Source organism: Pygoscelis adeliae, unplaced genomic scaffold (genome assembly GCF_000699105.1).
Source record: "Pygoscelis adeliae isolate BGI_AS28 unplaced genomic scaffold, ASM69910v1 Scaffold167, whole genome shotgun sequence".
Lineage (NCBI taxonomy): Eukaryota > Metazoa > Chordata > Aves > Sphenisciformes > Spheniscidae > Pygoscelis > Pygoscelis adeliae.
In genome coordinates, this window is record NW_008825428.1 from 1,600,636 (window position 1) to 1,614,115 (window position 13,480).

Genomic DNA, 13,480 nt, shown 5'->3' on the forward strand with positions numbered 1-13,480 from the left:
TCCATGTAAGTGTGAAAAGACAATGGAGCCAGAAATTGTCCTGTGATTTCAGTTAGGAATCCTGAGCTTTCTACCAAAAAAGTGTGTCTATATACACATAAATAAAAATGTATATATGCTTATGTGTCTGTATATATGTACATAATGAAGATTGGGAATAGAGCTAAACCGAGGTGTACAGGTGCCCTTAGGCTTTCAGCACGTTTTTTTTCCTCCTGGTAACCTGGATGCCAGTTATACTTCAGTGTCTGTTTTACTGATGCCTGCCTTGCGCTAGAAGGTACAAGCTCTGTAGGTAACAGCTCTGCTTTTGGTCATGCAGTAGAAACAGGATGGGAACTTGTGTTCTAAAGCATAAAATGAGAAGAAAGTGTTTGGACCTCAGTATTCCTCTGCTGTTTGAGATCTTTACAAAGTAGATGTTTACCTGTATATTTACATAAGGAGATTAAGCAAGGACATCTCTGGTAGAAAGGAGAAAATACTTGTTACTGTTCGGAGTAGATAGGAACACAGGCTCTGTGAGAAGCAGTCTTTAGAGTCTGCCCCTGTTGTAAAGTTCATGTTTGCTGATCTTTGGCTTCCTAAGGAAGCTAGAGGGTCAGTGAACTTAACGGGACAAACATGTTCCCACCTAGCAAAGGTAGTTGCTGCTCACTCGATCTGGACTGATGCGTTTGCAGTCTTTTAGCAGATGGTGGCAAAGCACAGGCCAACAGGAAAAGCGACACTTCAGCATGTCTTGTGTGCAGAAAACATGAGAATGTATAGCAGGGAACGAAGAAAGAGGTGTTACGGAAGAAGCAGAAGAAATAAAAACTAGTAGGTGTAGAGAAACAGAAGAAGAATAGGGATGTTCATAAAAAGAATAAATAAAACCCAAACAAAATAGGAAGAAAAGGGGTGTATAGGTGTGTGGGGGTGGAGCTTCTAGACTCTAACAGAGAATATAGAACACGACAGCATTAAGTCTGCCTTCCTTGGTGTAGGTCTGAAATGATGCAAAAATAATCAGTGGCTCTGCTAGAATCTTCCAAAGAGCATCTTGATCACCGAACAACAAGTCTGCTTGCATCAGTCTGGTGAAACAGGAAGGAAAACCAGAGTGCAAGGGAATGAAAAGCAAGTAGCACAAGGCAGAAATCCCTGCTGGACCAGTACATAGCATGTGCTGACTTTTTTAGTCTATAGCAGGGAACAAACAAAGTTCTAGTATTTTTAAGTAAGCCTGATAAATATTTAAAATAAGAAAGTTCTGCTTTTCAGTCTCTTGCTACCTCTGAGTTGCTGGCATTGCCTTATTTGGCCGACTACCCTTTTTGGATAGGGGCTTTTGTGCTGTATCTTACTCTATCAAAGTCCCTGACCTGTGTACACCAGGCATGTCTTGCAACTTCGTCTTTCCAGTCCCATCCTATAGTCTGAGAATGCTGGAGAACTTGTCCAGAAGCTGAGAGGATTTAAGGTGGATACTGCGCTGTCCACTCTGCATAGGATTGTCATACACATATAGCTAGAACACATTATACATGCTGTGTTTTAAGACTCTTACTTTTTTCTAACAGTGTGTGATTCTGTGCCATGGCGCTCGGATAGGATTCTTTCAAGGGGATATCAGACTACTTATGGATGACCTAAAAACACTGCAGCCAACTGTATTTCCTGTAGTACCAAGACTGTTGAACAGAATGTTTGATAAGGTAAGCCTACAGGCATGAGTCTAGACCTGCGCAGGGTTTTAAGAAACTTCATGAAGTCTGTGCTGACATGGTAGGAGAAACTGTGCTGTGGGATGTTAAATTGGCATGCTAACAAATTGGTCTATCTCTTTCTAAAAGAGAGTTAAAAGTGCAGGAGTAGTACTGGTTGTATTAAAACACTTCCAGGCAGCAAATGCTACTGTTGAAAAGCCTGACTAGGAGACTTGGTTCTTTCTAGCTTGATTAGTGACTTACTGTTTTGCTCTGAGCAAGTTATTAAGTCCAGTCTACAACATGAATATGAGGCTTAGCATCTGCATGCTGTGCTTTTAGCATCTGACTCATGGAGTGGAATTTGCAAACCAAGGTCAGGTGTTTGCCTATGTTTGTGTGGACAGATAAAAGTTTCTATGTAGCAGCCAGCATGTTCTAGCAGGGAGAACTATAAACCAGCCAGTCCGGAGCGCTGGGGAGAGCGTGTCAGCAGCCCCAGTCACTCCTGTGCTTGCCTGCTCAGGGTCATCTGAGATGGGAATTCAGAAGTAGATTCTTTCTTGAACTTAAGATTTTTAAATCATCCTTTTTCATGTGGATGACTGACTCTTCTTAGGATACAGCCGGAGGAGTTGAAGGATACAACAAGGAGTCCTGTGACTGCTAAAGAAATGACAGACCTGTCTATGCTGTCTTAGCTAGGACACTGCTCTAATCAAGAGACTAGAGAACAGCAAGTAATACAAGGTTCTGTTTGGCCCCAGGAACAAATATTGCAACTCTGATACATTTGGAGAGAAGGAAATTCTAAGCACTGCCTGTAGTGCTTAAAACTTAGCCCCTCATTCTGCTTACGCGTTCTGTACTGGAATTTGAGAAACAGAGCCGAAGCCTGGGACTCTTCTTTCATGATGTTGTCTTGCTTGTTGACGCTGGTGCCCTGAGGGTTTCATGCTTCTATGGCACTGTTTCAACCTCACCCAGCCTTGCAGTAACCTAGCATGTGAAGTTAAGTGGGAAATTGGGCCAAGGGGGTGACATGACACGGACTAATGCTGAAGAGCTGCTGGGTCTGTCTCTTTCCAAGCAAATAAGCTAATCTGTAGTCTGCTGTTGAGTCTGCTCTGACTTGCTGAAAACAACCAGAAGGAGCCTTTGAAAAGTGATCTAAAAAGCAAGTTTATATATGCAAGGCAGATCTCTGGTATTTCAGAAGGGACCTGCATCTTCTCAGAAAACCCTGTGTTACTTTACGTATTATGATGGTGTGCTGTTTAGAATATGCTGAGGATTATACTTAATTCAGCTTTTGATCATACTGGAATAGAAAAGTAAAACATCCACTTTCATTCATACATTTTGATGAAGAAACTATGCACTGAAAAAGCATCACACAGTTTGGGAAACAGGAATTAGTTAAATGCTAATTTTGGTGGACATCTCTTGAACTAAGGTAAATAGGCCAAAATCAAAACCCACAAATATTTCTTACCAGAATTAAGATGCTTACCCATAAAGGTTGTTTAATTTATTTGGTTTTCACTGTTAGGAGTCTCTATGCATGCTTCTATAAGAAAGGGAATGGTAGTCTGTGAGGCTTCTAACCACAGATCTTTTTCTTAATAGATTTTTGGACAGGCAGATACTTCATTGAAGAGGTGGATGCTGGATTTTGCTTCCAAGAGGAAAGAAGCAGAACTCAGAAGTGGTATAGTTAGAAATAACAGTTTCTGGGATAAAGTCATCTTCCGTAAAATACAGGTATGCTTGACAGCCTCTGAGTCTAAGCGTCTTTGTATGGTGGATATTGGAACTTTATGTTACTTATTTGCTCACAGTTATTTTGAGAACAGAGCTCCAAATGTGCTTACTGTGTTACAGAACAGCAGTTTGACATGTGTTTTCAATATTGGAAGTGTGCAGCATCATTATATATTGTATCTACTTACTAGTTTATAGGCATCAGTTTGCAATTACTGAGTTTCATATGAATGGTTATGATCTGGTATGGCTTTCATCACTGATTAAAGACTACCTGGCTACTCATAATAAAAACCAAAACTGTCTTATTTCTAACTTCACTTTTCAATTCCCTTTGTTTTAATAATATTGGCTAACTGTATTGGGGAGGTTTCTCTAAAACAGTCTGGTGCTTGTCTCTTACCACTTTGAAAGCAAACACTGTCCTTCTGAAGGAGGAATGCTAAATGTGACTTAGTGCCACCTGTAGCCCCTACTGTCTCCTCACTGTTGGTCACTAGTAAGTTATGCCTGCTATTATATCTGGCACTCACTTGCTACAGCCCTAACCTTGGCCGTACAACATGCCCCTGTGGCTGCTTTTTATAGCATTCAGGATGAGAAGCTGATAGAAGGCAGTTAAAAATAGTCATTGCTGTAAGGCCACAACTTTAGCTCTTTTAGACTTTTGGCCGAGTGTGCATTGCAGTGACACTACAGCATAGTCTTTGTAGATACTGTATGTTTGAGATACTGTTTCTTCCAGCTATTAATGAGATTAAAAACACTGCAAGAAAGACCGCTTGCAATAGGATATATATCTATAATATCTAACACTTGTGGGTGGCACTGTAGGTGAACAGTGGCTGAGGGTGGGATGGAAAAAGACTCTGGAAACTTCTCTAAAATGCTTTTGGTGTCCACAGTATCTTGTGTCTGTTGTAGGCAAGTTTGGGAGGAAAAGTAAGGCTCATGGTCACGGGAGCAGCACCTGTATCTGCAAGCGTACTGACCTTCCTGAGAACAGCTCTTGGCTGTCAGGTGAGTTTCCTGGCCTTAATCCTAAAACATAAAGATTTTAGTACCTCATTCCAGCTTTGATGTTAGAGTATTTCTAGTAGTCTGATTATATGGTTAACTCTTTCTGGCATTCTTCTTGGAGACTACATAAGTGCGTACTCCTTTCCAGAGTTTCTCTCTGTCCCCTGAGATTTCTGTATTCATCCCAAAGTCCTTATAGCTGAAGTAACCAGCTGAACTGTCTTAAGGGAAAGATTTTTGGGGGCTGCTGTAAGCAATAATTAATATTCTTGGATTAAGTTTCTGGGACTTGCCTTGCTTACAGAAATATTCGTAACTACTGTAGAGAATCTAATCAATGTGATCATACTGTAGTGTTGCTGCTTTGAAGATGAGACTGGGGAGAATCAGATTGCACACATTGCATTTATCTTCAGAGCCTCTTCAAAGTATGGTTTTTTTTTTTTGAGGTAAAATCTGAGTAACAATGGCACAGGATGGAACAAATGTGTGAAGTAAATTTCAAGGATAGAAAAGACTCAAATGTCAGGCTTCTGTGACTTCTTGAAGTTCTTCAGTAGTGTGCTGGTATAGCAATGCATTCTGCTCAGAAAAGGGAAGCCTGTCTTGTATACAATAATCACAGAGCTGTGATGGGGTATAGGGATTCTATTCCTAGCTGTCTTGGACAAACGTGTTCTTAAATTATGTGAGTGAAGTCATTGCTAGTGCCACTGTTCTTAGTTTCTTCCTCTTGCTCTCTCTGTTGCTTTCTGTTTTGATCCATACAGGTGTCACACTGAGGTGTGAAATTGAGTGAAACTTTCAGTAAATATTGGAACTGAAGGTGGAATATTAGCACTAAAAATTGTGTATTGTGATAAAACTCTAATATAGTGATATTCTTTTTAGAAGATGCTGGGGATTTTGCTAAACTCAAATTTAAACAACCAGAAAAAGCAGCAAAATATTAATTTCATTTTAATGAAGAAAATGTATGTTGAAAAGTAAGAATTTTAAATAATCTTTTGGTTTCACATCCTAGTTCTATGAAGGTTATGGACAGACAGAATGCACAGCTGGATGCTCACTGTCGCTGCCTGGTGACTGGACAGCAGGTATGGTGTTTAATGGTCTGCCTGTCTGTTAAATTTCAGGATGCTATAGAGGTCCCTGATCACATAATTCAGCCTTCAGTACATCTATCATGAAGCATAAGATTCTGTTTCTTCAAGTGAAGTAAAAAAGTTTTGAAGGGAGCCCTTGAAGTTTCTACCCCTAAATAGCTAGGAATGTTCAGTAATCCAAACTCTTAATAGGCTTTGTCCTTGTAAGCTGAAGTGGATTTAGGAGAGGGGAGGTCGTAGTATCAACCCTTGTAACTTTTACAGAATAGGAATCTGCTGTGTATAAACACAGTGCTGGAAATTTAAATGGCATTTTTTTGGTGTTGGAACAAACAGTCTGCGTTTCTGTCAGCTGTTAATCTCTAGCTCCCTAGCTGAAATAATACCGATAATTGAAACTATAGTGGGACTTCTGCTACTTAACATGTCCATAGAGTGAGGATACTGATTATGAGAAAAGCAAGCCCAAGTACATGGTTCAGCTTGTAACAGTGTAGGGATATCTGAGAATTTAATGTTACAGTTCCAGCAAATTTAAACTATTACTGTACTGGTATTGGTGTAGTACACTACCAGAAATCAATTTTCCATCTCTTTTACATTAGCATGTAACCAGCTTGTTTTAAGAACCTGACTAAAAAGCAGTTCAGGCTATTGAAGTGTTACTCTATTTAATAGGTCATGTTGGAGCACCCATGCCATGCAGTATCATCAAGCTTGTTGATGTACAAGAAATGAATTACTTGGCTGCCAAAGGAGAGGGTGAGGTAAGTAATTTCAAAAGGTCAATATGAGCCTCTTACGAAGTCTTGGAAAATGGTTTTTGTTCCTGAAATAACAAGTAACTGTCTGAGTTTAGTGAGGGTGCTAAACATGGCCTGCTACCTAAAATCAGACACCTGCCTTGCCTGCATGCAATGTCAGCTAATGATTCATAGAAGCAAAACAGAAGATAGTGTATTGGAGGGGAGAAAAAGCTGCTTATTGTGGGATAACAAATTACTATGTATTTATGGGTGTATGACCAACATGCCATCTTCCAGCTGTGGGACAGCTGAGAAGCTAGCTATCTCATACTGCATTTATCCTTCAGAAAAATGCTAGCAGAGGGCTTCCTCCCTCCCTGCCCCCACTGCCAAGTGCTAGAGAACAGCTGATGCATGTAGCTTGTTACGCAGCTTGTGATGTGTGAGATGAGGTCATTTAAAGTGGCTGGAACACCATTAAGAGAAATGGGAGATAAAATGCCATGAAGGCTGCTAATGATTTGTGACAGCTGCCTGCATGTTCTTCTGAACCTTTTTCTGCAGCCTGCCCAAACTGAACACGTATGTTTTATAAATTGTACTTTGAGGACTCAGCTTTGTATGTAATGCTATATGCTGTCGTCTTCAATATTTTTTCCAAGTAAAATATATACAGCTTGAACTATGTGTATAGACTTTGAACAGATGTCCATGTAGTGATTGATCCCCCCCAAACCCAGAAAGCAAATTAACTGTGGTGTCTTTCATATGCTTTTGAGAGGCCTTGGGGGCAGTTGGGGGGTAAGAAATGGATAAATAAAAAGTAGCTTAAGCAAGTAACTAATTTGTGACTGCAAACAATATATCATCTTTATTTGTTTTGGTTGTAATTTGTATGAGACTAGAGACAAATCATTGGGCTTTAATTCCCAGAAATACTTAAGGATTTACTTGGGCTTGGTGGTGGGAAACTGTTTGCAAGTGGAGAGCAATGTCAAGATTCTTTCCTGTCTTGCATATGACCCCATGTTTAGTCTTCAACAGCAATTTTTGCTTCACTTAAAATATGCTTTTAAAGCTTGATCGGCTAGAGGAACTGAGTATAAAATTGTCATAATGAGAAACAGTTAAGTAGTTTTTTAAAAAAACAAAACTTCTAAAAAGTTTTGCTTGTGCTTGCTGTGAAAGTTTGCTGCGTTAGGAGTTACTTTGGACTTGAATATGGTATCCCCTTAATATATCAGGTACCATCTTTAGTCTTTCAGTCCAAACTTCCTCAGTGTGAACTGTTCTGAATTTAACAAATAAGTGTTGCAACTTGTTTCACAGAACTGAAGCCCATGGCTATAGAATTGGCTCTCATTATCCTTTGCCTAAAATAGACCTTCCTCCTCACTGTCTGTCTGCTCTTCAGCTGCATTAAATGTTCATAGTCCTTTCTGAGAGTAAGCTTTCAATATTCTCTGTTCTGTCGGCCTCTTTTCTTTTTTTCACTTTTGCCAGTTATCCATGCTCAGGAAGGATAAAGTTGTGAATAGAATTATATATGCTTATATGCAGATGAGGTCTTGGTGCCAGTTAGCAGGATACAGATAAATGGTTTGCTGTCTCTACTGGGAAAAGCTGTTGCCTACTGCCATCCTGTGACTGTAGGAGCCATGAAAAATGATCAGTCAGCCTTTGACTTGACAGGGACAAAGTTCTCCTCTACTCGTGTCCTTCCAGATAGGCTCTGTTTTATAGCAGAAATGACTTGGTTCTTAAAACATGACCTTGGTTTGGTCACGAGTTTGGTACTGTCTCTACAAGGTCATCAGAACCCTCGCTAATACTCTGATCTCCCTCCTATTGATAACATCTCCTGTTCATTGTATTGTAGTTCAGTAGCATGCCTATATTTTGTGCTGAGGTAAGCACTGAAAATACTTGGGATGAGTTTTTCAAGAATTGGTCTCTGAACTATATTAATAATTTCTTCTAGTCTGAGAATTGATATTAATGCCTGAAGATTCTTCAGCCAGTTCCTTGCCCATTTTATAATTGTACTAATCCCCTAGACTAATAGTTGGCCTAGTATTTTATCAGCCCCTATTGATATTTATTATCCATTTGGCCTGGATTTTCTATCCTATTCTTCTAGTTTGTTCTAGAGTCCTGATGCTATTGTCCAAACCAGACCCTTCTTATTGTCGCCTGTCGTCCATGCATGCCAAGCCACTCCGAAGCTGGTGTGATGGTTGGAATCCTTTGTTGCTTCTGAGGACTCTTGTGTAGAACTTTCAGGGTTTTCGGACTCCTGATTCCCCAACAATTGTGTGCAGCGGGCATCTTTAAGTTTTGCTTCAGTGTTTTTTATCTTGCCTATTTCTCTGTCCTCATTTCGAAGGAGGTATTTTATTGTTCTTCTGATCCTTAAATTACAAGAGTCCTGTCCTGTGTCCCCCCTCTCCCCACCAAAGAAAACTTACACTACGTTGGGTGTTACATTGAGAAGAAAATGCTTAAATCTGGGATCATCTCTGGATACTTCAGGCTCTGCTCCATGTTCCTGACTAGTTGCTTTACTTTTATGTTCTCTTACTGACAGATACTCTACTGATTGTTTTAATTTAGCTTGTAAGGTCTGACCTGATTCTCTAGCAACCTCTTCACCTATAAACCTTTAATCTTGTTGGTCCTTTTCTCATACCTTGTAAGCACGTCTTTTGATCCTAATAATGCTCATGCATCCAGTTATATGCAGAGAAGTTGTTCTTAGTTTTCTACTTGGTACACAAATCCAGACAACCTTCAATTTAAAGAAATTGCAGGTTTCCGTTATGGAGAAGTCTTCAGTGTTCTAAGCCCTAAGGTATTAACTGTTTACTTTTGGACAACAAACATGTGATTGCTTGATACACAGCTTTTCATCACTAGTTCTAGCACAATGCCCCTGCTGCTTACCAAAGCTGAAACGAACATGTTGCCAGACTGAGGGGTAATATTTCTGGATCCAGCAGAATTTCTTCAGATAAATAAAAAATAAATTTCCTCTGATAAATTCAGATTCTTCAAATAGCAGGTAGGAACACTGCTGCTAGACTGGAAGAGAACAGATGCTTCCAATTGCTGCTTCTTATACTTTATACCAATGGAAAATGTTAGGTCTCCAAAAACCATGAGTAGAGATTTCTGTACTAATGCATAAACTTCATCTTGTCTTTTTAGCGGGGTTATTGAGAACCATTGGAGAAAGCATTCATTGCAAATAGTGTTTGTTAACTTCCCTTCATAGTAGCATACACTAACAAATGGCTGTTTTCAGGTGTGTGTGAAAGGGCCAAATGTATTTCGTGGCTATTTGAAAGACCCAGAAAAAACAGCAGAAGCTCTGGACAAAGATGGCTGGCTTCATACAGGAGATATTGGGAAATGGCTACCAGTAAGTTAACTTATATAGCTGAAATGTACTTCTGTAGTTATTAGCAGTAATTTAACAAATAAAATAGAAAATATTTGGTATTAAACACGATGAATTAGGTGAAAGACAAGTAATTTTAGGAGGAGGATGATTACTGTTGTAGATAAATCTGTGTGCCTGGGGCTAAAAAAAGTATTAGCAGTGCTGATCCTGAGACTTTCCCTAGTTTAGGTTAGCTGGGTGCAGAGCCTGTTGTCTTCTAACATTAGTTTGATAGTACTCTGGCTCTAGCACTATTTTACTGTACTACCCAATCTAACTAAACTGCCTTGGATCATTCACAGCATTTAAGTTTTTATTAAACCAGAATTCAGGCAATAGCACTTCTGGTCTGTTGTTGAAAGCTTAACAAAGGTTGCACAGTAATATCTGAAGTTGAAATATATAGAAACAAACTCATTTGTATGTTTTAATTCTGGTACATTATGTGATCTAGTGTGGCATGCTTAAGCTGTGTAGATTGGTTTTTCGCTTGAAGTGTCTCTTCTGAGTGGAAGTTACTTCTGTCAACAGAATGGTACATTGAAGATCATTGACCGGAAAAAACACATATTTAAACTAGCCCAGGGAGAGTACATAGCACCAGAGAAAATAGAAAATGTGTATCTGAGATGTGAAGCACTTGCTCAGGTGTTTGTCCATGGAGAGAGCTTGCAGGTAAGCATTCTTCAGGTAATTTTTAAAATGAATGCAAGAGGAGACTGCAGAAGAGAGTCATCCTTTCTTCCCTCCCCCCACCCCAAACTTTGAGACTGAAATCTTAACTTTTTTAACATTACACATTTTGCTTCTGAATGCACTTTCAACTCCAGCAGTTATATAACACGTTTCTGGATTTAGTTTCAGACCAGATAGTAGAGCTGGATTAACTTAACTGAGTATTAATGACTACACAAGCTGTTAACAGTGTGCAGGGAACACAACAAAACCAGCCCCAAGATGTCCAGGCTTTTGCAAGTGTGAACTGAAATGTGGGTCTTCTGAACTGCATTCCTGTGTTCAAGTAGCAGAAAGCTGCTGACTTTACAGCAGGATCAGAATGGCTGTTCAAAACCTAACACTGACTAGTAAAAATGTGTAGGAACTACAGTGTTGACTTTAAAAAGAAAAAAAAAAACCTTGACAAAAATTCCTTTTTAGGCCTTCTTAGTAGCTATTGTGGTACCTGATCCCGAGACTTTGCGCAACTGGGCCAAGAAAAAGGGATTTGAGGGCTCATATGAAGAGCTATGCAGAAACAAGGTGAGTCATACCTAACTAAACAGTTAGCTGTTCTGCATCAACTGTTTCAAGCTATATAACGTATTCCTGTATCCACAGGACCTCAAAAATCACATTCTGGAAGACATGGTGAGGATTGGGAAAGAATCTGGTTTGAAGTCATTTGAACAGGTAAGATGCTAATGAGAACTGAACACCTAATTCTTTAAACTTCTCAATACTAGTATAATATTACTGCAGAAACTGGTTTTAATTTGCATCTGGAAAATCTTCCAAGTGATAGGCTTTGTTATGATGTCTGGGCAATCTTTTTAATAGCCTTGTCTATTCCAAGGAATGGAGCTTGGCTAGTAACTGTTTATTTTCCAGGTCAAAGACATTGTCATGCACACTGAAATGTTTTCTGTTGAAAACGGCCTGCTGACACCAACACTGAAGGCGAAGAGACCAGAACTGCGAAAATATTTCCAGTCACAGATAGAGGAACTCTATGCTAATGCCAAAATGTAACTGGGAATGGAATGAGGAAAGTGGCACGCGTCTGATGTCTACTGTTGGCCTTCGTATCTGTAATTTGACTACAGCAAACATAGGGAAGGAAACTGTGCAATCATTAACTTGTACAAAAATGGGTACTTGCCATAGGAACATTGAAGAAATGGAACACTGCCTTACTGTCAAGTTGTGTTGCATACTGTTTTTATGGTGACCTACAATTTCCAAAAAGAGCCTTAACTATAAATGGTAACTATATGTAAGTTATTTAAGACTTCCTTGGCCAAAAATGGGACTCTCTCCTTCACCAAGGAGCTAAGGTTTTCTTATTGCCAGCATGTTTGCTGTCTGCAGTGTATTTTGCAGTTGTCAATTCCACAAAGGATTTGGCAGGTCTGAAAATGCCTCTAAGTATTCTGCATCCTCAGAAGGATTACTTAATCTGCTCAAAAAAACCCCACCCACCACAAAAACCCCTCTACGGTTGTATTGCTGGTATCGCATCTTGCATTAGTCCTAATATTAACTGGGGCAAGGCATCTGAGTGTCTTTTTTCCCTTCTAGATCTGCAGCCAGTTCTGAGATGTACTTTTGTAAGGTAGAAGTCAGAACTCCACAGAAAGGAGACTGATGAATGCAAGTTCCTCAGAATAAGTCTCCATATGGTGGTTCTGCATGGAAAGTGTGGATGCAGTTAATTCAGCAAGTGTAGCCTTTGCTACATTAACACAAATCCAGAGTAATGTCAGCCCTGTCAATGACCAGATCCTAACTCTGGGAAGAACACTAGAGACCTAAAAACAAAACCATTCAGGAGGCTGGGCTATGCTAACAGTCAGGTAAACATTGCACCTGTGCTAGCCACTTGTTTCCCTGTAATGCGTGTGTATTTAAAATGCATTTTTTTAAAATGTGCCAGGTCCTCTATAAGTGGAAGAGCTTCTGACATAACCTGTCAGTCTTCTGTGCTTTATGTATGAGCCACTGAGTATTGTTCACTGAACAGCAAAATAGGTCAGGTAGAATGTTTTTGCCTGATGCTTTGCAGCAATTGGAAGTATTTAAATATGCCAGCAGAACTGTGTGTTGGCACAGGATAGGTATTTGTTCAGGGATAAAAACCTAATTCCCAGATAAACTACAAAATAACTCGTTACCTTTTGTTTGAGAAATCAGCAGAAATAAGCCTTATTACAGCATAAGTCTTTTGCTATCCTTAACAGAGTCGGTTTTGCATTAGCATTCATTGCTGTTTTTTGAAAACATGGATATATGTAAAATAGAAGCACAAAAAGGTTTGCACTACGATTTGTGTGTGATTGTAATGCACTACTCTGTAGCATAATTTCATACATGTGTGCAATTGAGGTACACAAATCCAAGTCAACTGTTAGAGCAGTAGTTTGTTACATTGGAATTCAAATGTTTGCTTAGTGTTGGCTATTTCTATGTTTTATAAAACCAAAACAATTTTAAAAACCAATGAAGGAAACCAAAATAAATATTTCTGCATTTCAACTCAGTGAAGTGTTTGTTTATCAAGGAGAGATGCTGCTGACTAAGAAGCCGAGGTGTAATTTGGTAACTCTGACAAGCTGTAAAACTCCACTGCTACAAACATACTAAATAGAGGATAAATGCTGGTTGTTGACACTTTACTTTCTGCTTTGGTCTGATATTTATGTCTAAGTTTTTAGCCAATATCTGTTAAGAAAGGGGTGCTGTTGTATGTAACTTGCTCCATCAGTATTCTTAAAAAAATTTTTTTGTCCTCATGGTTTCTGACAGGTAGTGTTCTTACCATCATAAACAACTCCTGAGTGAAATTGGAGTTTTCTTAAAACTCTTACGCTGCTTTTGGGTGGTGGTGGTGGTTGTTCCTGTGTTACCATTCCTCCCCTTCCCTCCCTTATAGTGCATCTGGTGTTAATCAGTGAAGGGTTTTGTGGACTGCTGAATGGGGCTGGGTGCTAGAGC

General features: G+C 39.5%; 1 protein-coding gene across 1 annotated transcript in view; it reads left to right on the forward strand.

Annotated features, from left to right (window-relative positions):
• Positions 1-13,022, forward strand: part of ACSL1 (acyl-CoA synthetase long-chain family member 1) — a 31,011-nt gene extending 17,989 nt beyond the window's left edge. Inside the window, exons 11-20 of the mRNA XM_009330672.1 lie at positions 1,566-1,700; positions 3,321-3,455; positions 4,380-4,475; positions 5,500-5,572; positions 6,260-6,348; positions 9,632-9,748; positions 10,301-10,444; positions 10,928-11,029; positions 11,108-11,179; positions 11,378-13,022. Coding sequence (XP_009328947.1) covers positions 1,566-1,700; positions 3,321-3,455; positions 4,380-4,475; positions 5,500-5,572; positions 6,260-6,348; positions 9,632-9,748; positions 10,301-10,444; positions 10,928-11,029; positions 11,108-11,179; positions 11,378-11,518 — 1,104 coding nt within the window. The 3' untranslated portion in view covers positions 11,519-13,022. The remainder of the gene's footprint in view (positions 1-1,565; positions 1,701-3,320; positions 3,456-4,379; positions 4,476-5,499; positions 5,573-6,259; positions 6,349-9,631; positions 9,749-10,300; positions 10,445-10,927; positions 11,030-11,107; positions 11,180-11,377) is intronic.
• The last annotated feature ends 458 nt before the right edge of the window (positions 13,023-13,480 follow it).